Raw genomic sequence first — 23,399 nt, 5'->3', positions numbered from 1 at the left:
AACCCCTTTCTTGGTTTTGCAAGTGAGCAGCAGCAGTTGAACTGACAAATTTATGACCTAACAATACTAAATCCCATTCCAACTCTAACTGATCCATCATTCAACAAAGTACAAACTTGCCCGAGTGGAATCAGGAAACAGAATTCTCCCCAATGCAGGCAAATGGCAAGGGTTTAGACCTCAGCATGACATTAACTCATATTAGCCAATCCCAAACCAAAAATCACTATGTAGTCAGTGTCTGTAATTCCCACGTCATTTTTTACCTTTTTTTTTGGTAGAAATTACAGTCAGCAAAACTCCTAACATTGTAATGAACTTGAAAATGCTTCTAAATAACATCAAATATGGATGGGCAGGAAACACCAGCGCCTTATCTATCATTCTAACATGGTGAAACGATAGTCAAAACATAAAAAATACACTTCTGAAGTTCTTGGTAAGCTAAATTTTCATAACTTGATAACACGATGTTGAACAGAATCCCTCAAGTGAATAGATAAGCCGGGCATAAAAAGGACTAAACTAGCAATATGAAAATTCTTCATCAGCGAAAAAATGGAGCAATGAGAAAAACACCATCCTATATCAAGAATGCTTTGGGTGGATAGGTTGATGTGCATTCCACTGCAACAGCATCCATATTATCGACGTGCCTGATCAAAACAGAAGTTAATTAATTGAAGATTAAGGTTGTAATTACATTAGATGAAGAATGCTCCAAATTTAAGCGCGAGAAAGTAATCATTTTGCTGTCAACGAAATCTTAAAGACCAGATAATTGGGAAAAACAAGGTCATGAGCGTAGTAAAATTTCAGCCTGAAGTTCTTTTGCATTTTTTGTTATTATTTTTTGGGAAAAGGGGGGTTGGGGGTGGCTTATGCCCTAACCATGGGTCCAGCTTATGACCAAGAAAATCAACAAGAAAAACAAAGAAACAAAAGAAAAGAAAGCAGGGCCTATAAGCCAGCTGAACAAAACCCAAGCTTCACCTAGAATTGATCAGCTTGTAAGCTAGGTACATGAAGTGATCATTGCATAGGGGCGAAGGTTTTAAGGGGAAAAAGATGACTATCTCCCTTGGTATAGCTCATTCACTAATGGCTTTCAAGAAAAATAAAAAAGTCATCACATTACCAGTCCAGAAAAGAAAACTGAACAGTAATCATGACAATCATATGTCAAAGTTAAGGAAAATAACCAAGCAACTTCAACCCAAATACAAAGCAAAAAGGAATAACAACATATAGACAAATGTTACAAATTTGATCATTAACATTCATACCTGCAAAGATGCCAACAGTTGTCAGATTTGCAATCGCCATTGTCTGATATACTAGGTATTCAGTCAAGAAATGCCCAAAGGCAAAGATGAATGATAAGAAGGTAGCCAAATAAAGTGGCTTATTTTCAAGGTTAAATGCACAAAGAAAGCAAAGGGTGCAAGTTAAAAGTGTCCAAACTCCAAATGTCCTTCCATGAACTTCAGTCACTACAAAGAGGGGAAGAAATTGAAGGAAAGACCATCAGGACCTTGTAGAACACATAACCACGACATGAAAAGGAAAAAATGAAAATTAATATGGCATAAGAGAATAGAAGAGAGAAAGAGAGGAAACTTTTGAAATATCAAATAGGGAAAACTCATTCATTACTAGCAAAAATAAAAATAAACAAACAAGAAGAGTGAACTATTAAATCTTCTATTCATCTGTCTTAGATATCCTGATTCGTGCCATAGTGCGTATTGTTAGCTCATGCGTGTGTTAAATATTGCATCAAAAGAGAACCATTCCAATGTCAAGATAGCCTGAAATTGACATCATTCAGTTTATGTCCTTCAGCAGGCAATCAAAATAGTAATTAGAACTCCTCTCCGCAGTATTCAAAAGCAGCAGTTCAAAAAACAAGTAAAAATAAAGATAAAAATAAACACAGACAAGTTAGTAGGCAGGGATACTGTCCAATTGATCTCTTATAAATGGCTGTATTTTCATAGGCAGACATTCATGTATTGTCATATTATTAGCAGGGTTATCCCTCTTTTTTAGTGGCCTAAATTTTATGAGAATTTAAATGGACATGAGTGGGGCTAAAGAAGAAATCCATTATTACAAAGGAAGACAAAGGTTCTATCATTAATGGTTTGTAAGTGAGATAAAAGAACTATTAAACAAGTGAAGTAGAGCAGAAGCATTGGCAGCTTCTTCTGGCTGACTGTTAGGTAAGTACGTTACACATTTTCAGTATTAGGGAGGGGCGGCTTAGATGCATTGCATTATTTACAAAAGAAATAAAATTTAATATCCTAATCTTCGGGAAACAAAAGGGCATAGGAGAAACAATTTTTAGCAAATATTCTTAACTTTTTTTTTTTTCTTTTCCTTTTTATGTGTTGGTTGGGGTGGGTTTAGGGGGGGTAGCAAATCTCCATAATGCACTGTCAAGATCCCTCAATTCTAGCGGATTATGCACATTGGGTGTATGCAGTCAAAATATAAAACACTTATATACTGGCTAAATTGTATACAATAGTATCTTGAGGCATAGAATAGATCTTGCTTATGTTAGGAGTACAAGGGCAAAAGGTGAGGGTGATTCCCAAACACTAAGATATCTTAATGCATGTACCCAAAAGAACCATGTTGCAGGGTCCTGGGAACAAATCTACCAGCTAAGAAAGTTCATTATAATAACAGTATCTTGAGGCATAGAATAGACCTTGCTTATGTTAGGAGTACAAGGGCGAAAGGTGAGGGTGATTCCCAAACACTAAGATATCTTAATGCATGTGCCCAAAAGAACCATGTTGCAGGGTCCTGGACTCCTGGGAACAAATCTACCAGCTAAGAAAGTTCATTCTTGTTATTATAATCAAAATCCAACATTCTACATCTTTCTCATTCACTGAAGTCAAAAGCCACTGCGCTTAATTAATTCATTGCCCTTGCTATTGTTCTTAAAATACATTTCTGTGGATCTTTGAAATTTCCACTTGACTCAACAAACACAGTTTTTCTGTTGAGTAATTATTGAAATTGCAATCCATCATTGTGTATCTTTCTTGGTTTTGGCACTAGGACTTAAGCATAGATCGAAATCTCACCCACCTTACCTTCCCCATACCAAGATAATATCAAAAGGCAACTGCATTCTGACTCCAAACTTACAGCAAGATATTTTATCGAGATCAGAGTCCCTTAGCAAGTCTCAAACTCAAAAATAAAAAAAATAAAAACAAAAAACAAACAGAGAAATTTTAAATCAAAAGTAGGATATCAAACCTAATGAGCTAAAATTTTGTCCAAGTAATTAGCAATGTTTGATATTGTAATCAAATAAATCTTGATTATCTAATTGGCAGGTAGGTAATCATCCCTTCTAATCTAGATTATCTAGATTTTAATGAATGCAAAAATGTACGAGGATGTAAAGAGAGCCTGTTTTGGTAATTAAAAACAGAACATTGTTTAGAAAGAAGTATGAAACCAAAGCCTCATCGCAAATACAAAATGCACTTGTCAAAATCCTCTAAACTAAGAAATGATTTGCTCAAGCTTTCAGTTTTCACAGGCTAATCTGCCAGAAAGTAACCAAAAAGTGAAGACATCATTTAGTTGGCATTCTCATACTACTTTTCTCCGTTCCAAAAGCCAAAAACTACAGAGATTTTAGCTATCAAAGCACGAAAAAGCACTTCCAATATGCAAACCATTAACCCCATTTTATCGGGCAAAGCGTAAGTACAAGAAAGATCCAAAACTTTGGGATCTGCCACCCATTTTTTCTTATTAAACGTAGATCTCTTGCTTGAGGTACACAACCCGACACGCACGCACAAATTTAGCGCCTTGTCCCCATGGTTCACCAGAACACATCACATCAACCTTTTCCTTGACAAAAATCCATCATTCTTGATCTTTTGCTGGCAATCCCTTTATGGGATTGGGTATTCTTTTTTCATTTTGGGTCAACGAAGATAACATTGGTGTGTGATTTTGATCTAATAACAGGAACTAAAATTGAAAAGATACATTAGAAGAAATTTATAATTTAACAACAACAAAAAAGAAAAACATTTATAGAGAGAGAGGGAGAGAGAGAGCTGACTGGTGGTTTTGGAGAAGACAGCGAGTCTAAGAGCCCAGATGTTGAAGAAGCCGAACCAAACGGAGGCTAAGCGAAGTGAACCCACAAGCATCAGCCACCATCCTAACGCCTTCATTCTTTGCTTTGCCTTTCCTTTCCTTTCCTCTTCTTTCGTTCCAGGTGTATTTGTGTCACCTTGTTGTTTTCACGTTGTGTTTTAAATGTTCCAAGCTTATCCACCACCCCCAGCTTGTATGTAGGTGGTCATTGGACTCTGAAATTCAACCTATTGCGATTAAAGTTTTCCTTCAAGAATCCAAATTTCCAACTTACCATTTTGCTAAGGGTGGATTTTCCTTTACAATTTCGATTTTAAAAAAATAATAATAATAAATAATGTTTCCTATGTTTTTAAATTACAAATAAAGAGATACTTTTTTAAAAACTCACAATTTTAAAAGGTTAAATTATAATTTTATTAAACGCTTAACTCTGTTTTTAAAAATTCTGTTTTCAAATCGCACTTTATTAAATCGCAACTCTAATTCTATGAGTCTCTCTTATATCACTTTTGTGTCTCTCTAAAAATGATATAACTCTTAAAATTATAATGATTAATCATAAACTCAATAAAAATTTTAAGAATAACATCGTTACGAGGAGAATACAAAAACAACTTATAGCATTCTTCCAAACTAACATGTACGGTCACAGTCTATTCAATGAAAACTTGCACGGCTGGACTGGCTGATGGGTTATCTACATGTACATAAGAATAAAAACAAAAAAGGTTACGAAAAAACCCGGGCCCTTGAGAATTGAAGAACCTCCCATGCTTAAATCAATAGAGCACTATGGTGAGTGTTTGATGAGTGCCACGTGGCGATCTACAACTATCTAATCAACTGTCCAATTATTTGTCATGTAGTGAGCTGCTCAAATAGGCCCATCGGTGATTTATATATGCGCCAGTAGCCCACAAAATTAAACCTAACTAAGGCCCAATATTCTTTAGGGTAACATTTGGCAAACCTATAAATGCAGTACTTGGAAAATTATCCCTCAATCCAAGCTTTTTAGACGTTCATTAACCAGGCCCAGTAGCTGCACGAGTTGGTTGCTGCAGTCTGCAGACAAGCCAAACGGTTGAACACTTGAACTGTGTCATAAATAGTTTATAAATGTGGAATTAGGATTGGGTGCAATACTTTTCTTATAAGCAATAAATGAGGGTACCTAAATACACCTGTCAGTCTCTTTTGTTCGAACATGTGTTCAGACATTTTGAGCCCTACATGTTTGAACACGTATTTGGAGTCTTGAACTGTCCGAACACGTAAGATCATACTAGACCATACACTTACGTATTCCAACCCTATTGTAGCCCTACATGTTCGAAAACGTATTTGGAGTCTTGGACTGTCTGAACACATAGGACCGGACTGGACCATACACTTACATATTCCAACCCTATTGCAGCCCTACATGTTCAAACACGTATTTGGAGTATTGGATTGTCCGAACACGTAGGACCAGACCATACACTTACGTACTCCAACCCTTTTGCAGTAGGGCAAAAATATTGCACGGAATCTTTATCCATAAATGCCATATTGCACATGACCCATAACAAGATGGATCCTAGGGGATTTTCTGAGTTTTTATTTTTATTTTTTTGATGAATTTTTTCTGAGCTCTCAATGCCCAATATTTCGTATGTTGTTCAATGATTCATGAACTGGTCTTGGATTTAACGAGGCAGATTCTGAGGCCCATTATTGGATTTAAAATACTCTTGCTGGTTTTATTTTATTTTCATTTTTTTAATATTGGTGTGTCATTGTATTTTACAACGAGGCCTCAACATTGGAGTCTTGGAACCTTTGCTTTGGATCTAATGCTCAGGCGCAAATGGCTCTACAAGTTGATCCAAACCGGATAGATGCATCCCATGTTGTTGAAATAATCAATATTAATAATATGGAGGGCATACTAGAAGTATTGCGGACAATTTCTTAAGAAAAGTGTGAGCTTTGAAAGCATATGAGCGGCTCCATTAGCCTCCCGTCATACGTGAGCCCATTGTTAGAACGAATTCAACATAAATCGAGTATCATCAATTAATTGGCAATAACGCCAATTTTTATCCATATATATGGATTTTTTTTTTTTTAATCTATCCATATATATGCTTAAGCGCCTGCACACTAGAATTGCATCACCTTGATGTTTTGTTAACTCTTCCTTACTTTCTTTTAACGACAAAAAAAATGAGCAGATGATGTTTATTTCCTTGTAAGTTGTAACCCACTACACCTTTGATTTGAATTCAAATATTTTTATTTGTATGTAGGCAGATTTAAATATTTTCAATTTAAAAATAAAAGTTTATCTTCAATGCGGATGGGCTGCAAAAATGGTATTGACACAGAAAAAAGGCACAAAACTATCCTACAGCCTAAAACATTAGATTTTTCCTTATTTCTTCTTCTTTTCTCCCATTTCTTTCTTCCTGCCGTCAACTCCTCTCCCATTTCTTCTTCTTCCTTCTTCTTCCTTCTGCTGAAATGTTGGTCGTGACCCACGGCTTGGTTACGGCAGTGGCTTGAGGGTAATTCATTTAGGGTGATAAAATCTCTAAAGGGTTAATCTTCTTCTCTAGAATTTAGTTTTGAATCAAAAAATAAGTTTTAAGGCATTAGAATCGATTTTTGAGACATTATAATCGTTTTTTGAGGCATTAGAATCGATTTTTTAGGTTGGTTTTGCGTTTTCCAGTTGTTTGCTAGTGAGTCTCGCCAAACCATGGCATAGATCTGCCTGATTCAGCGACCAAGGGTATTTTTGATATTTTTTTCACTTTGATCTACTGTGTTTGTTTTCATTTTGATTTTCTGTAATTTTCTTAAATGGGTGAGGTGTCATAAAGTAGTTGAATGCTACAAAACACCACTTTTACAGCCTATCCGCATGGTAGAGGCACTCTAAAAAGAAATCAAGCCTGTCCACATGGTAGGGGCACTCTAAAAAGAAATCAACTCGCTAATTAGGAAGATCGATATGTTATCGTGGTTGACACTACAGAGTACAAATATTCACACTAACTCCTTATCCTCTACGAAACGGCCAGTGTTGGCAACAGGATGGAACTATAATTTCAATTTTAAAGCGGTTAGACTGTATAAAAACAAATTTAAAGTCCAAAATAAGAAAGAAAAAAAAAATCTAAATTATTTATCTTCTAACAAATTGAAAGATTAAAAGAGTTTTTTTTTTTTTTTTTTTTTTTAGAGGTGACACTCACCAGCCCCATTAGGTTCGTCTTTGGTTAGCAACAAAGACACTAAGAGCAGTAAATTTTTAGCTTTCCAAAATTATTTCTTTATTATTTCAAAGCCACATGCATGTCTTATCGGGAGTTAAAAGATTTTCTTTTTCTTTTTTTTAATAACGTTTGATAAACACCGAAGCAACTCACCAAATTTGAGGCTAAAGTAACTAATCGGACCAGCTATATTTACATCATAACTAGCCAAAATAACATTGGACTACCTCCACATGAATACTCTAAGATCGATCTCATGAGTAATGCTATACATCTCCTTCCATCCATCAACCATCCTCTCAAAACTTATGTAGCATGGTTTTTCATAACAGTTGGTGCGTAAAAATTAATTTTTTTAATTGTCAGAATCACGGTTTTGTCTTTGAGAGAATGAGAAGCGATGAATAAAACTACTTACTATTTTGAAATTAGAAAACCAAAGTTTTAACAAACAAAACCTTGATTTCTATGAAAGTGATCAATAAATGAATAGAAGACTAAATTTAATTTGAAGGGCCAAATCTAATTTTGAAGCTTACTATAGATATATATGAACTAAATTTACGCAAAGGATGTCACTGGTATTGACATGGTTGAAAACACAGGAAACTCAAAAGTAATTGAAAAGCACCTCAGAAATGTGTAGTCCCCAAGGCAAGTCTGTGTGTGGCAACCGTTGTGCCCAGTAATTACAACTATTCTCATTTCTCAGCCAAGGCTCCATCGCACCCCCACTCACTCACTAATTTGTCACCTTCTGTCATTTTCCCTAACTGCTATGTTATTTATTGCTGTGCCTTTTTTGGGTTGGAATCGAAAGGGATTTGGTCCCTCTCTCAACAGAAATTCAATTCGACCCAACTAACACATGTCCTACCCCCTAGTCCCTACCCATTGTCAAGAGAATATTGTTAGATTAAAAAAACAAAAACAAAAAAAAATTCAGTTTTCATGTGGTTTATTTAATTTGTAATTAATTATTTTTTATACCAAAATAAATTTCAAAGATTTTTGATGTATGCCAAAAAAATAATTTATTTTTTACAGTCAAATCCCGTCTACTAACTTAACAAATTTTAATAGTGTGAAACGTTATAACCAATAAAATTATAATACTTATTTTATTTAAGGGTGCGTTTGGGAGTGCGTTTTTAAAAAAATAATCTGCGATTTTAAACAAAATCGCAACTTTAAGGTGTTTGGGATTGCGATTTTTAAAACGCAAATTTTAAAATCGCAAAAAAATCTGCGATTTCCATAAGTTGATTAGGGGGTGCTTATTTGAAAAAGTGCGAATTTAAAACAAAATCACGATTTCTATTAAAAAGATATTTGGCGCAATAGTTACCTTTTTTAGAACGGGAATGAAAAAAATACCAAGAATACCCACCTAAAATATATTAAAACCCTTCTTTCTCTTTTTTTTTTTCTTCGTCCTCTTTGTCTTATTCATCCTTATTGGTAATTTGGTCATGAAACCGCAATTACATGCTAATGTTATCCAAACACTCAATTAATAAAAAAAGTACTTTTTAGTATGTTTTACCAAACGCATTTATGATTTTAAAAAGTATCGATTTTAAAAACACAATTTTTAAAATCTCACTTATTGAAATCGCACTCCCAAACGGACCCTAAATTAGTGATCACACTAACAAAATATGTTAAATTAACTGTATAAACTACATTATTCTTTTGGCATACCTCATAAACTTTTGAATTCATTTAGTTAAATCTTAATGACTAATTTTATATTTTTTTTTTCTTAAAAAAAAAAAAAAAGTATTTATGAAAGAATAAAAGTTGATGAAGTAATTAAACAGATTTTCGATTTCCCACCACAAATGAAGCTTTTAATAAACAATGCTGTAAAATCTAAAAACGTACCCACTAATTAATGAGTAATGAGAGTAGATAGCTAAAGTCAGAAGTCATAACAAGAAAGCACGCCATGTCATCCACAAGCTGGCAAAAAAGCGCGCGGATATCTAAAAGCGAATTACAGCTACCACCCGCTTTTCTCTCACCAATTAACTACTAATTTAACTCAATTTATATCCACATTCACTCACTCATAACGTGCACGCATCTTCTCAGCCTTTACTGTCTTTTGCCCACGTAATCCATAAACAAGTGTTTCTTTTGTCCATTTAGCAAATACAATAATTACATTGGACTTTCTGTTTTTTTTGGAAGATCTTTCTTTAATTTCATCTATTAATAACATTTACGAAAAACTTTCTTAACCTTCCTCACTTTTACAATGTCATTTTCAAAGTTTAATCTCTCTCAATTTAATATTTCACCCCTTTGTTAACTTTTTCCAAAACACCTTTATATGTTTTAGAAAAAAATTAAAATGTTGATCCCAATTTAACAAGGACTGAGTTTTCACTCAAATTAAGTTGGAAAAATTTCTTTCAGCTTAGCCTATAAAAGCAACATGTATCCTTTAAATATGTAAAAAACACATGTTTTTTTAATAGCCAAAACAAAAAATAATTCTTATTAAAAACTCATGTGCACCTAGCATGTTATTAAAAAAATAAACGAATATCACTTTTATAGATTATATTGAAAAAAATTCTCTCAACCCAATTTGAAAAAAACCTCTATTCATTTAACAATATTTACAAAAATTAAAATTATTTGGGAGTTAAAAAATTAAAAAATTAAAAATTTGATAAGACTTTAAACTTTAAAAAGACATTGTAAAAAAAAAAGGTAAACAATTCAAGAAAAATAAGTGAAATATAAATAAAATAAGAAAATAAGTGAAGTTTCCCCCTAACATTAACTTTTCTGTCAACTAAATAACAATTTTCAGTTTAAATAAAAATTACCTATCCTTTTAAGGTAATAAACTTGATAATCAAAAAAGTTATTATGGTATTGAAATTGCATAATGAAGCACAAGATAGGAAAAAGCAAATCAACAATTGCCATTTGCCATAGCATAAGAATCCAGCTCATTAATCATCATGCGAAAAGCGAGATCTTGGAGTCAGTGACTAAAAATTATCCGAAAAACAACTCCATGTTGTTTTTTCACCCAAAATACAAAGAAAAAGAACAAGAAAAAAAGATAAACAAGCCACACAAGTAAAAACAAAGCGTGCCCTGTCTACACTCTCTCCAACTGTACAGTCTGTAGATTGTCTGTTAGTAAAAAAGACTTCTCACTCCCATCGACGGAATCCAAAATCCATCGGCAAACCCCACTCACAATTTTAAAGAAAAAAAAAAAAAACTAAAAACTAAAAAGATTACAAAAAAAAAAAAACGGCTAAGCAATCGAATCAAGTGGCTGGCACAGCTCTTTCCTGAGGCGCTGAGAGAAAAGCCTGCAAGCGTCCAAGCTGAGATCAACGGCAGCAGCTAAAGCCACGAAAACGGCAGCGTCCTCCGTGCAGGTCACGTGCTGCACGCTCACCTCCACGCTGGGCTTACTTTGGGACTTGCAATCGCCATCCACGCGCGCCGACATCACAAACCCTCTGTACGCACAGTACGGCCATAAGCCAAAGCCGTAGTCTCCGCTGCTCCTCGGGCTGCAACCCGGCGAACTGCCGCATCCCGGCGTGGCTCGACCGTTCGAGCCGGAGCCCAAGTCGATGAGGAACTTCCCGCCCTTGTGGGAGCTAATCGTCGATTCGGCTAACACGATGCCGGCCGCGCCCGTGTCCGGGACGACCAGCTCGAACCGGTAGCCGAGGCCGTCGGATCCACCACGCTCGCGCCACGCCTCGAGCCGGCCCCAGGGCTTCCAGGTACCCTCGCCCGGGCGGAGAATGAGCCACGAGCCGGGGTTGGACCGGCTCACCCTGTCTGAACCGGGGGAAGCCACGAAGGGTGTAACCATTGACGCGGCGGCGACCGGTGAGCCGGAGAGATCATGAACCGTGATTGACCATCCCTTTCTTTCCTTTCCCGGTCGCTCTCGCTCGCTCCCAAACGAGCTCAACCAGCTCCGGGAACTGCCCGACTCCGATTGCATCGATCTGACCAACGTGACAAGTAAAGAATATACATTAAAGCTTGAAATTTATAACAAAAACTTTCTCAAAGCTCGTAAACAGGAAGGGTAATTAAAGCTGGTAATCAAGCTTTAATGTGGATTAGAGTCTCTGTGAAGCATTTAGTACAAGATGATAGGGTTTCAAATACGAACATGAATCATAATCTTCAGCTTTAGCTTTGGGAATTTTTTCTTTAGAGAGTAAAGCAATACACTTGAACGAAAAGTGGATTTCATAGTAAGCAATATCGTACATTTTGAGCAAACTTTAATTGCCTTTACGAAAAACGCGAGAGAAGGAGATTCAGTTGCGGTCATTTTTCAAATTCGTACTAAATACAAAAGAAGAAACACGAATCGAGCATGAGGAATCGTCTGAAATCTAAAACCCTAGCTAAAAGCAATCGCAAAATGAAAAAAATGAAAAACCCTAACTAACCTCGATCTCTGGGCCCGGTCACCGGTGTTCCTGAAGCTGAACTTGCAAGTGAAAACCGGTTGCCGAATGTTGCCTTGGATCTGAAACACTTGCGGACTACACTCAGGCTCGCCGTCGAACTGGAAAACGAACCTCGGGTCAGGCTCTGCCTTCACATTCAAGTGGAATTGCGCGGAAGAGCTCTTCGCTTCTTTCCCGACGCAAATCCAGCCGTTGTGGAAAACAGTGCAAGCCCTAGACGCCGCTCCCGCCAGATCCAACGGTACCGACACCTTCCCGATAAGCTTCCCGGAGCTGACCCCGCAGGTGGTGCCTCGCCGGCCGGTGTAGATCGAGATCTTAACGGAGAGTTTCCCGGCAAAGATGTACTTCCCGGCGAGCCTCTCGATGTCGGACTTGCTCAAGTGAAACGTGGCCGCTATGGTCTGAACGTGGCCGTCCGGGAACTGGTTCTCCGGCGGGATGAACGGAACGACAGCGGTTTGGAGCGGAAAGTTCTTAAGCCTTACTTTGCAAAAGCACGGCGACGACGACGGATGAACGACGGAGCGAGCCGGCTTCGACGCCACCGGGATCTTGAGGGCAAGATTCCCAACGGTGAGGCGCACGAAAGGGCAGGGATCCATGGGGCTCCGTTGAGAGTAAAAAGTGGTAGCTTCCGTTCAGTCTAAGCACATTGCGCAGTGCCAACTGCACCCAACCCTCCCTCCCTCGCTTGTATATTTCTGGGCGGTTTTTGTTATCCAAAGGGTGAAATGGGTAGTTTGACGTCAGGGGGGTTTGAATAAGGAAGGAAGAGAATTAGTTGCGAACAGGCTGGGTTTTTGGGGGAGGCGTTGGAAGACAGCTGTGTACAGCCTGGCAGCTTACTGCCAGTGGGTTCGAAGTTGACGCTATCTCAGGCCCCGCCTCACCCAGCTTACCAACTAACTTAGATTTTTTTTTAAAATAATATTCTTTTAAATTTCCTACAATAATAATTAGACTATTGCATGGGGTACAATATAATTTTAATTTAATTGAACTGCCAAGAGCGGCGCAGTACATAGAATAGGATCCTAACCATTTACAATGGAATGTTAATTAATTATTTCACTATTTAGATTCAGTTGCAAGCCACATGACAAATGTAACAAAATAAAAATGTAAACTAAAATCAAATCTAGCGCATAAGAGAGAGGAATTGATGGCTTGCAAATCGCAATAATGGTCGAACCACCCCTTCGATTATTATGGTGGTTCGACCATCTTTAACTCGACAATTGAAGATGGTCAACCCACTTCAGTAGCCAAGGGAAATGGTTGGATCATTTCCCACGAATTAAGTGAATCCCTAATAATAGTTATCTTTAGCTAATATTACATAACTTTTATCTTTGTTAGATTAAGTTCAAAAGAGGTAAAATATAAATTCTTTCTACAATTAATTGTAAGATATTGTTAATTAATATAGCACATTATATAAATAAAATATTGGTTCTCTTGCTGGAAAGAGAGTTATGGCGTTGAAGTTTATATTGAAAAATTAATAATTAAAATAAAAAATATATATATATCTTAATGCTTGAGTTAGTGCTTTCAAAATATAAATATATATGGTAATTACTATATATAACGAAAACTCATAATATTTTTTTTATTTTAGAATAACTTTAATTAAGTCTAAGAAATCTTTTGCACAAAGTATATATAAGTTTACTTAGGTAGCTCCACCGCCTCCTATTAATATTCTATTATTATTATATATCAATTCTTTTTGCTGTTAATGACCGAACTGCCCTTGTTCTTTTTTGGGGATACAATGCTATTCGCCTATACAGCCAGGCCGCCAGGGGTCCTACATGTTGATACACTGTATCGGGGGCACGTGGCTCGTTTGTAGAGGATGAAAACCCCGGGATCCGTGGGTCCTATTCCATTCACGTAACAGAGTGCAGAAGTAAAAAACAAAAAAAAAGTGTCGTTAGGGGAGCTTGTGATGACCGTTTGATGTGTACATTTGCCCCACAGAAAATCCGAGGGTGTAGAATCTTTTGAAGTGACGACGCTGGATAACCCTCGTGGGGTAGACTGCGCTTTTTGACACGTGGCTTAGTGGAATTGTTTTGCCACCCGTGAGCCGGGCTTTCACTGTTTGACCTCTCTCGTGTCATACTGATGTCATGCAAATGCAATGCCTGAAGATCTATAATATTTATTATTATTATTTTTTTCTTAAGAGCATCTCAAAAAATGTTGTGTATTTTAGTTAATTAAAAAGTATCATTCTTTATTTTATAAAAGAATAAATAAAAAAATGGATATATAAGCATAAGAGTAGTTATATTTGGTGTTCAAGCACGCCGGTATTAAAATATTATTTTTTTTATTATTTAAATATTATTTTAATAATATTTTAACACCGACGTGCTTATTATTCAAGCACGTCGGTGGGCCAAATATCACTACTCATAAGCATAAAATGCTTGCCTCATAATTCATAAGGGTACAGTTTAAATGGACAGGTCTATCTTAAACTTTCAATTGAGATAATGTCCCTTCAAATTTTCAAAAATTGTTAATATCTCCCAAATGATGAAAACGGACTTAATAAAATATAAAATATAAAAAAACTAAAACTAATAAAAAAAATTATGGTGTGGAAATTTAAAACTTTTTCATTTTTCTCTTAGAGAATTTTTTTTTTTAAAAAAAAAAAATATTATTGAAGTATTTTTGTCTTATTGAAAAATATTTATGATTATTTTTGTATTTTTTCTACCATTTGAGGGGATATTATAAATTTTTTAGTAGTTTATGAGAGATATTATTCTAATTAAAAATTCGGGATAATACAGTATCAATTCGATAGTAATTTGAGAGGAGTATGTTATATTTTCGCTTATATTAGTTAAATAACCATTCAATTTTTTTAAAAAAAAAAAATTATGAATTTTAAAAAATGAATAAAAGATAAATAGAGTCTATAATTAAATATAGACCATTCGAAAGTTCTAGAGCTCTAAGAAATGGTGCTGGGTGGCATGGGAACTTCGTTTGGTGCGCGGCCGCAGATTTGAAAAGTGGTTTGGAAGACTGGCTCAAGTGGGCCAAATCAGGATAAGAGCTAATAATTTTTTGAATTTTGATAAATATTGGATATTTGGGTTTTTTAATCTTGAGAAGCATTATTGATCGATGTACACATTTTTGACACTTTTCAAGTTGTATACGCCATATTTTATGTATTTTACTAGAGAGCGGTTTTATCAGGTTATAACACAAACTCACTCTTTTGTGCCCACCAATAAAAGAGGGATAAATCAGCTTAGAACAAATTAAGAAAAGTTCTAGAACACACTAGATTCATTAGCCCATGATTCTCTCCTCCTTTACATTTGTGCCACCACTACCTGAAATCATTTTCACTGTAATTGGTCTAAATTATTTATTTATTTCAAAAAAAAAAATTATTTATTCGTTCATTGGTTTTTTTGTATTTTTAAAAAATAGTTTGGTTTTTTTTTTTTTTACAATTATTTTATTATTTTATTTGTTAAAAGAATAGAGGTATTATAGGAATATACAAAAAAAAGTATATTGCAAATGGCTGGTAATTTAAAGAACTTTTTTATATTTATTCCAAGTTGATTTGTCCATTTCTCATGAGAGGGCACAAAAAAGTGAATTTGTGCCGCAACTCATAAAAGTTATTCTTATGGTTGATGAGTCGGTTATAACTAATGTTTAGATTTGTTTTTAACAAAGATTATTAGAGAATTAGTTAAGAAGTATCAAGTCAACATTGTGGGATTAGGGAGGGCCTCTATAGTCTTCCAAAAATGGGTTAGGATCATTTGAAAAAAAAAAGGGGTTAAGATCTTTAAAACTTGATCTCAAAAGATTAAAAAAGAAAAAAAATCAGTAAAACTTATGAACTAGTCTACTATAATTCTATAAATATGTTAATTAATCTTAGTCATTGTTTTAAAATTAAATTATTAGAATTTTTGTCATTTATCGCTTTTAAGAAGTCTCACATTTCGGACGCCTCCCAATCAAGTCATTATCGATGATCGTTGGTAGTTTTACCAATTGGTGTTATCACTAAACTCTGAAAAAATTGTGAGGATATTACAGCTTTTATTAAAATTTATTTATAAATTAAAATAATATGTATTTTTTTTTAATAAAATATAGATTACTAAATCATTTTATAAGCATACTATTTTTCATGAAACGTGATAGTTATATGTCTGAATTGTTAGCAATTTAGGTAGGTAATATGACAGAGTCCATATAAACCAACTTCCTTAAGAATTGCTAGCAATTTTTGGACTACCCCACCTATCCAAGCAGGTAACCTTATATTACCTAACTAAATTGCTAGATATTTAGGTAGATAATTGCCGTGGATCTAGGGAAGTCCAAATTTTATAAATTTCCCTATTTAATCCTATATGCTGATTGGGCTGAAAAAGTAGGCCCAAAGAGTTGGATCCAGTGGACCAAGTGAGATCCAAGGCTAGTTTGGGAATCACACACGTGTGCAAAGATAATGTATTTCATCCAAATCGAAAGGTCTACAGCAACCCAATTTTCTCAGTTAGTTATCAGACACGCTCAGAGACTGAGAGTCCCATTGTTTGTCACAGAGAAAAACATGTCGATTTCTGTCATGTTCGGGTCGAGCGTCTTGGTGGTGCCGAGTATCAGTGGTCCTACGCCGTTGAAGAAGACAGCCCAGTGGAATGGCGGTGGTGGGTTGGTGATAGAGTGCTCGTCGAGGCCACAGAAAAAGGCGACGGCTCACCACAGGAAGACGAGGCCGCGTAAGACACAGGCATGGGACATAAGGCGGAAGCCCACCGTGTACCCTCAATTGCCGCCCTTACCTCCCGACTGGACTCTGGAGGCCTCTTCTGCGTCCGGCGAGGGTTCGCTAGAAGCTGTTGCTCCTCCCTCCCCATCCACGGCTGAGTAGTAGTCTGTTGTTGTTCTGGGTTGAAGTGTTTATGGTGATTTCTTTTTGTTTTTGAAAGCTTGTATTGGGTTTTCGAATGTTATTGCTTCTGCGTTTGATTAATTTAATGAAATGTTTTTCCGTTAACGCTTGATGGGTCTTTGTATGCGTGCGTTTGTGAGGAAGAGAGAGAGAGAGAGAGAGAGACGGTTTGGAAGGTGATCAGTGTATGCGATTGCCATCTGTTTGTTGTTAATCTTAGCAGAGATTGAAATGTGTTGAGGGAGAGTTGAACCAATTTTTTCGCATGTTGGTGGCTCACCTCACCTTACTTCTTTACCATTTCACCTTCCAATTCCATTATCCATCAATTGGATTGAATTGACAATAATGTGTATCATATGGCGCATGCCACAAGTAGATAAGATGGACTTAGATCCTGAAATAGTGCAGTCCCATGTGAGGGAGAGTTCAGACAGGAAAGCTAGAAGAAAGACCCTTGTTCTCTTTAGTATTTACTTAAAATTGATATAATTTTTTAAATTTATATTATTAAAGTTTGATCAAATGACAATTTTAAAAGTCTTTTAGCCAAACTCTCTTCAAGTGTTACCTGCTTCGACAGGCATCCAAAACAATCCGAACTCCCATCTCTTTGGATGGGTGTTTTTGACAGCACAAACCCCACCTACACTCGATCTACCCAAACAAGGAGGGCTCAGATAGCCTCTCACGACTGCTTGCTTTAGTGCAGTGCAAGAGGGTTGTGCACGTCTAGAGAAGATGACGTCCCTTTAAACTTTCCCGACCATGGAAGAACAGAAATGAAAACGAAAAAAGAAGAAAAAAAAAAGTACTCCAAAAACCTATCAAACAAGGTTGAGGTACTCACTATAGAATGGCAAAAATTCTTATTCAGTATCTGAGCTTACACGTTTCTATCAAGTAGAAAGGTGTAAAAAGCTAGGGCATCTTACATTGTGCGTTTTTGCCAACTGCTTACATCATGAAATTACTAGCATGAAATAATATTTGGTAGACAAAAAAAAAAAAAGAATCAAGAACAACAGCTTACTTAGATTCATGAGAACTGCCTAAAAGGTGGATTCTTGAACTTTTGTACAAGTTGGGGTGATTTATATGGAAAGTTGGAAACATATTCTGCCAGACAGTAGGTAATTACATAAGTTGAAGGTCTGGACCATTTACACTTGGTATGTTTCCTCCTCCAGCCGCTGCCAAGAATCACGCAACACCCCATACATGGTAGGGGGTTAAGCAGGAAACCTTGTACTTGTGGGTGAGAGTGCCACTTTCTTCTGCAGATACTTATTGAGGAGAGAGGATATCTATATCTCTCCCTTTGAGTGCTACTTGGTTCCATCCACAAAGGCTATTTACAATTTTCAGCATGATCATTTTTTGCACTTGCCTTGCATCAGGCTCAAAAGGAAATCTGTGAATATGTGCTCATATTCTGGCATCTTTCCATACCCTGCGCAAGTGCCATAGACCAGCAATTAAGAACTAAGAACTTGAATTAATTAAACAGGATGAAATAGTTGTACCCATCAAAGAAGAGCTAAAATTAGCATGAAGCTTTTGAATAAAATTTGGGGGAGTTGTTAACATCACTGCCGAGAATGGGTAACTAGTGAGAGATATCATCACTTCATATGAAGAAGGAAGGTTCGCTTACCTGGGAAATAATTAATGTCAATGACATAGAAATGATCTCTGCTACCATGATCTCGGATAATATCCAAGTTGAACAGTCGGAGTCCCTACAAAGAAATAACAAACAACAAAGTAGGTATCAGTAATTATATAGATATGTGTGCTGCTATGGAATCAAGACAGAAAATGAGTGAAGTTACCAGTCGACGGCGAAGTTCCTTCGCAAGTCTCTCGAGCAAAGGTCGTGGGGGAAGCTCTGCAGGGGAAACAATGGTCAAATATATTAGAGAGGCTCTGCCAAAGTCCTCATAGCAATAGCCTAGAGCTGAACTTTCAAGACCTGAACACAGTACACTGTCACTGTTGATGCCTTGAGCACAACCCCTTTCTACATCACCAAGATTGCACTCAAGACAAAACCCGATATGGAGGGAAGAGTGGCTCCAAGGCTCAACCAATCCAATCATCCTCACCAGCCACTAACCGGAAACTTCTTTGTCCATGAGTTTAACAATGCAAACCAAACCCATAATGAAATGCGATATTTGAAAAACAGAAAAGAAAATTCGGACAAATGTAAGAAAGAACAGTTTTCTAGATAGGACAGCTCACCAGCAACACCAGGGTCCAGATCTGCATCATCTGCTGAAGCTGCAGCACAAGAAACCCTTGGAAAACGATAGACACCCGCATTTTTGGAGAGCTCCCTTGTACTGACATCAGGTAGTGAGAAACGTCTGACCACCTTTATGGATTCACCAACTATGTATACCTTAAAGAGAACACCTCCTACAGGCGTGAAAGGAATGGCAATTTTGAAATTATAACACATTGGTGGCAACTGTAAAGGTAATAAGACACGTATATTGCAATCTCATACCATGGTTAACAAACTCCTGAAGAACAAGTGGAGGTTCAAGTTTTTGAAGGGAGTTTTGATCATAAGCAAGTGATAATTCATGCGACTTGGCACTTCCATCGGCGACCAATGGCTTTGCAACTGAAACAAATATGAGAATGCAAAATAATTACCAGAACATTACAAATGCACTATCAACAATTTTCTACAAGTAACCAGGAAGTAGCTTCTCTCAAAAGTTCAGCCAAAATACAAGAATAACAGAATTAGGATAGGCTAATCCCAGGAGTTTTTATTTTTATTTTTTATAATGTTTTTGGAAAAAAGATTTGTTTTTGATACAATACTATTAACATCAATCACAATTTAATTCTATGATAAGTTGCTACCATCCGTTGATGCATATCCTACAGCCCCCCTAGAGAGTCCTGCACACATAACAAACTGCACGTGCGCAACACATACATACCAAATGGTAATGTCAGCCCAGCTTTGGCAACCGCATCAGGGATGGATGATGCATCCCTCTTGATAACCAATTGCCTGGGAACACCAACTTTGCCTGCGTGATAGTTAATCATCAGCATCACAGAGCAAAAGGCCCAGTTGCCATGCATACCACTTAACCTTAACATTAAGAGATAAAATCTGCCAGTTGAAGGTCAAGCCACAAAATATTCCTAGGAATTGGGACATCTAAGAAAATGAACACAAAAATTACCATAGGATTCAGACAAGTTCAGATCAGCAACAGCCTGAAGCATGAATTGGCGATTGCGTAAATGTTGTATGGCATCTGGAGGATCAAGAACTGTTACTTCTGGATGAGTTTGCCTGTAGTCCTACAAACATAGATGGATAGAAGGTAAAAAGCGAGAACCACTAGTATTGTGCTTACATTTCAAAAATAATATTAAATAAACCGTGTGCATCAAACTCATCCAATAAGAAACAAGACAGACACGAAAAGTTGTTTGTGAAAGCATCTAGAGACACCATTCTTGTCCAAATGGGGGAAAGAGGACATAATGTCTGTTGTCTTTATACATTAGAGACGCACAAAACACACAAACAAAGAAACAAGGCTGATTATCAGAAGCAACATATACCCAAATTGTTAATCACAGAAAACATGTTTGACTTTTACAACTTTCTAGAACTGCAAAACACAAGAGCCCTAGAATAAACTTCAGTTCTGAAAGCAAAATTGAAGTAGACATCAGAACAAAATAATTACAGCTATTGAAAAGTCCAACTAATTCAAAGAATTGCCCCAAAACATCATGTTTTAGATTGTCCAGGACCTCTAGAAAAGGGGACAGGGGATGCTGAAAGATCAATTATCAAATATATAGGAAATCACACTGATATCTTATTGATTCATATTAGTAACAGAATGCAAACTTCAACAGAATCAATGAAGTCCTGCAGAATTGGGAATCGACAGTCAAGGTCCAGGTCTAGAAGGCATTGATAGCAGTACATGGTATCCTATCAATATTAATACTTATATTCATAATGGTAAGTAAAAACAAGTAGAAACTCATTTATAGCAGGAATAACTCTGCACTACTTGGACAAATGACCTTGTAATCTAGTGGTACTTCTCCTCCATTCAAAAAGTGGTCTCGTTTCAGACATTATGAATGGAGATTTGTGGAATTTGGGATTATTCTATCATTTCGACAGAAGAAAACAAAAATTAATTGATGTGAAAGTAATAATTAGAACAGCCAGTAGCTTTGAAATAATAGCAAAGAACCAAGTATGAAAACGTAAGGTTTATGCACTTTAAGACAGTCTGTGGTAACCAAACACAATAGAGACGGTTCATCTGCCACCTAATATATCCCAAATGCACAAGCAACCGGAAACTAGAACATAAAAACTAAAACCTAGCTGAAGCCAGAAACTCTTCCTGGTGCAGTCTAGAAGTATGAACATTTGACCAGCCACTGCATCCAGCAACCCAAGGAGTGTCGGAGGAAGGCTATTTACAGAACTTAATCCTAGATTTTGAATTGTGGTGAAACTAAAAAGCAAAAAGAGCAGATTTTGAATCAACTAGCACTATCTGAGCCATCTGCCATTCAGCTGACAGAATGGGGTAGCTATTAACCCTGAAAAATGAACTCATTCAAACAAATCCTAAAAGGCTTCAGAAAACCTGAACAAATCAGCGTGATGGCCATAGAAGAAGAATCATCCTCACTTGCTGGAACCTCAAGGCCTTGACCTCAAATATTCGATAATGATTCAAGATGAAGCAAAGAGCAAGCACTCTGCACATTATGTCAGACGGGGAATAAGTTTTAAGCATTAAAAGATCTGGTTTCTCGTCAGCCACTGTCAGTGATTATCTGATACCACGTTGGTAAAACTAATAACTCATATAATGATGCATGGTAATTAACATGTCAAGCACAAAGTTTCAAAAGCAATCAATCTCAAACATCAACAAGTTCTTTAGACAAGGTAAAATTGATAACATCTAAATGAACCAACCTCAAGAATCCGGCGCCACTCTTTTCCTGATAACTGCAGTTGAGATAAGAAAGAAAAAAGGAGTAATCTCAGATTAGCATCTACATTTATCAAATCATGTATTGTGCAAATGCAGAAAATGTGAAGTACTCATGCATGCATATTGGATTCAGCAAATAAAGTAATTGTAGAAGCCTTCGTCCTATCATTTTTGAATAACAAAAGAGGAAAAAGTAGATTACGAGCAAAAAATTCAGACCTTATGCAACACAATGTCAAATGGACCTTGATCTGAGAGGGGCTGATTTTGATCAATAGCAACAAATAGTATCCCCTTATTCCTGCACAACAATACATTGTCCAGTTAACAACTAAACAATGCTGAATCAGCTAGAAAACCTAGCGAATATCACTGAGACCACCAGATCAAGGTGCTCCGAAAATATTAATAAAGTCAGAAAATTTATAGCAAAAAAAAAAGAAAAAAAAGAAGAGATTAGAAAACGAATTTAATGAGATTTTTTTTTTAAAAAAAAAATCTTTTAACGACGTATAGAAAGTGAATTAACTTCGACTTCATTGAAGCATCCTTTAAGAAAACGAAAAAAAAAAAAATCTGAGAAACAATTGGAATCAGACAACGCTCCCAGAAGATTCCCCATCGTTTTCTCGCCAAACAAACGAAAGGAACAAGAAAAACGATAGAATAATTCAACTATAGCAACCAAGAGACTCAAAATGTCACATAAACGCATTAATCAAATCAAATCAAATCCTCTTCAGTCTTCACCACATATATTAATCAAGTGATTAATTAATTAATCAATTTTAATTACCTAGCTAGGCCTTCGAGCTTGGGCTGCAAGAAGCTCTTAGTCTTCTTGGACGTAAGAGCGTAACCAACCACAACCACCTTCCTCAGCTGCTGAGGAAACCCATCCCCTACCGTACACCATTGCAATTGTTGCTGGTGACGGTGGTGTGTCTGGGCCAGCTTTTCCTCCTCCTCCTCCTCCCTCTCCCTCTCCCTCTCCCTCTCCTCCTCGTTTCTACACGCCATTGCTTCCTCCTTCAACCTCATAGCCACTGCAAATCTCCCAAACCCTGAATCTCAAATCAAAACGTTTGATTTGGAAAAGCAGGCTTTCAATTTGAGAGCGGAAAATGAGGGTGAGTTTGGTGTAATGGGGTGGTGGGGGGCTTGGGAGATATATATAGGTGGGTGGGGATACTGAGAATTCACTGAACATTTTTATGAATTTTAAAATTTAATTAAAAAATTACGAGGCTTTTGTGGTCTCAATTTCATCAGCTTCTTCTGTGCATGTCTCATGTCATATCTATCTCTACGTACCTATCATGTGCTGGTGGTGCCCAAAATGTCACTGTTTCCGCATAAACATAACACGTGTTGGTATATGATTGGAGGATATTAAAGATAAAATTTAATGGCAAATATAACTCCAATAATATACTAACACATGTCAATAAATTATAAAAGAATTATAAATGTAATATTACTTGTAATTATTATGAATAATCGGTTAAGGAGCACGCTTTATTAT

At 36.5% G+C, this 23,399-nt stretch overlaps 4 protein-coding genes across 5 annotated transcripts; 1 reads left to right on the top strand and 3 right to left on the bottom strand.

Moving 5' to 3' along the window:
• Positions 1-348: 348 nt before the first annotated feature.
• Positions 349-4,344, bottom strand: LOC132184435 (ergosterol biosynthetic protein 28). The gene is made up of 3 exons (XM_059598066.1): positions 4,112-4,344; positions 1,287-1,493; positions 349-656 (listed from the first exon to the last, which is right to left on the bottom strand). Exons 1-3 carry the CDS (start codon positions 4,224-4,226, stop codon positions 589-591), a joined length of 390 nt encoding a protein of 129 aa, XP_059454049.1. The 5' UTR covers positions 4,227-4,344; the 3' UTR covers positions 349-588.
• A 6,095-nt stretch (positions 4,345-10,439) lies between these two features.
• Positions 10,440-12,640, bottom strand: LOC132185841 (uncharacterized). Its single transcript, XM_059599637.1, has 2 exons — positions 11,873-12,640; positions 10,440-11,416 (listed from the first exon to the last, which is right to left on the bottom strand). Exons 1-2 carry the CDS (start codon positions 12,496-12,498, stop codon positions 10,702-10,704), a joined length of 1,341 nt encoding a protein of 446 aa, XP_059455620.1. The 5' UTR covers positions 12,499-12,640; the 3' UTR covers positions 10,440-10,701.
• Positions 12,641-16,447: 3,807 nt separating this feature from the next.
• On the top strand, positions 16,448-16,966 carry LOC132184933 (large ribosomal subunit protein cL38). Its single transcript, XM_059598724.1, has one exon. It carries the CDS (start codon positions 16,515-16,517, stop codon positions 16,833-16,835), a length of 321 nt encoding a protein of 106 aa, XP_059454707.1. The 5' UTR covers positions 16,448-16,514; the 3' UTR covers positions 16,836-16,966.
• A 740-nt stretch (positions 16,967-17,706) lies between these two features.
• On the bottom strand, positions 17,707-23,056 carry LOC132185031 (inositol-tetrakisphosphate 1-kinase 3-like). Of its 2 annotated transcripts, none has more exons than XM_059598846.1 (10): positions 22,671-23,048; positions 22,094-22,175; positions 21,856-21,888; positions 20,072-20,192; positions 19,820-19,912; positions 19,372-19,491; positions 19,104-19,280; positions 18,692-18,747; positions 18,514-18,598; positions 17,707-18,309 (listed from the first exon to the last, which is right to left on the bottom strand). In XM_059598846.1, exons 1-10 carry the CDS (start codon positions 22,913-22,915, stop codon positions 18,230-18,232), a joined length of 1,092 nt encoding a protein of 363 aa, XP_059454829.1. In that variant the 5' UTR covers positions 22,916-23,048; the 3' UTR covers positions 17,707-18,229. The 2 variants fall into 2 exon arrangements, 1 of the variants encoding a protein (XP_059454829.1); XR_009440609.1 differs by lacking the exon at positions 17,707-18,309 and adding an exon at positions 18,832-18,981 and having other exon boundaries at positions 18,565-18,598; positions 22,671-23,056.
• Positions 23,057-23,399: the final 343 nt, after the last annotated feature.

Source organism: Corylus avellana, chromosome ca6 (assembly GCF_901000735.1).
Source record: "Corylus avellana chromosome ca6, CavTom2PMs-1.0".
Taxonomy (NCBI): Eukaryota; Viridiplantae; Streptophyta; class Magnoliopsida; order Fagales; family Betulaceae; genus Corylus; species Corylus avellana.
Note: the sequence above shows the minus strand (reverse complement) of the source record. Positions and strands in the feature narration are given on the sequence as shown.

Bases quoted from the DNA above. Each gene is read 5' to 3' on its own strand.
- LOC132184435 (XM_059598066.1), bottom strand. From the start codon at position 4,226: ATGAAGGCGTTAGGATGGTGGCTGATGCTTGTGGGTTCACTTCGCTTA. The intron at 1,494-4,111 runs GTCAGCTCTCTC...CCCTCTTTGTAG, and splicing joins TGTCTTCTCCAAAACCACCA to TGACTGAAGTTCATGGAAGG. The intron at 657-1,286 runs GTATGAATGTTA...TGTTTTGATCAG, and splicing joins AACTGTTGGCATCTTTGCAG to GCACGTCGATAATATGGATG.
- LOC132185841 (XM_059599637.1), bottom strand. From the start codon at position 12,498: ATGGATCCCTGCCCTTTCGTGCGCCTCACCGTTGGGAATCTTGCCCTC. The intron at 11,417-11,872 runs GTTAGTTAGGGT...CACGTTGGTCAG, and splicing joins GACCGGGCCCAGAGATCGAG to ATCGATGCAATCGGAGTCGG.
- LOC132184933 (XM_059598724.1), top strand. From the start codon at position 16,515: ATGTCGATTTCTGTCATGTTCGGGTCGAGCGTCTTGGTGGTGCCGAGT.
- LOC132185031 (XM_059598846.1), bottom strand. From the start codon at position 22,915: ATGAGGTTGAAGGAGGAAGCAATGGCGTGTAGAAACGAGGAGGAGAGG. The intron at 20,193-21,855 runs GTTGGTTCATTT...CTATGTTTGTAG, and splicing joins AGTGGCGCCGGATTCTTGAG to GACTACAGGCAAACTCATCC. The intron at 18,310-18,513 runs GTAAGCGAACCT...GCACTTGCGCAG, and splicing joins TGACATTAATTATTTCCCAG to GGTATGGAAAGATGCCAGAA.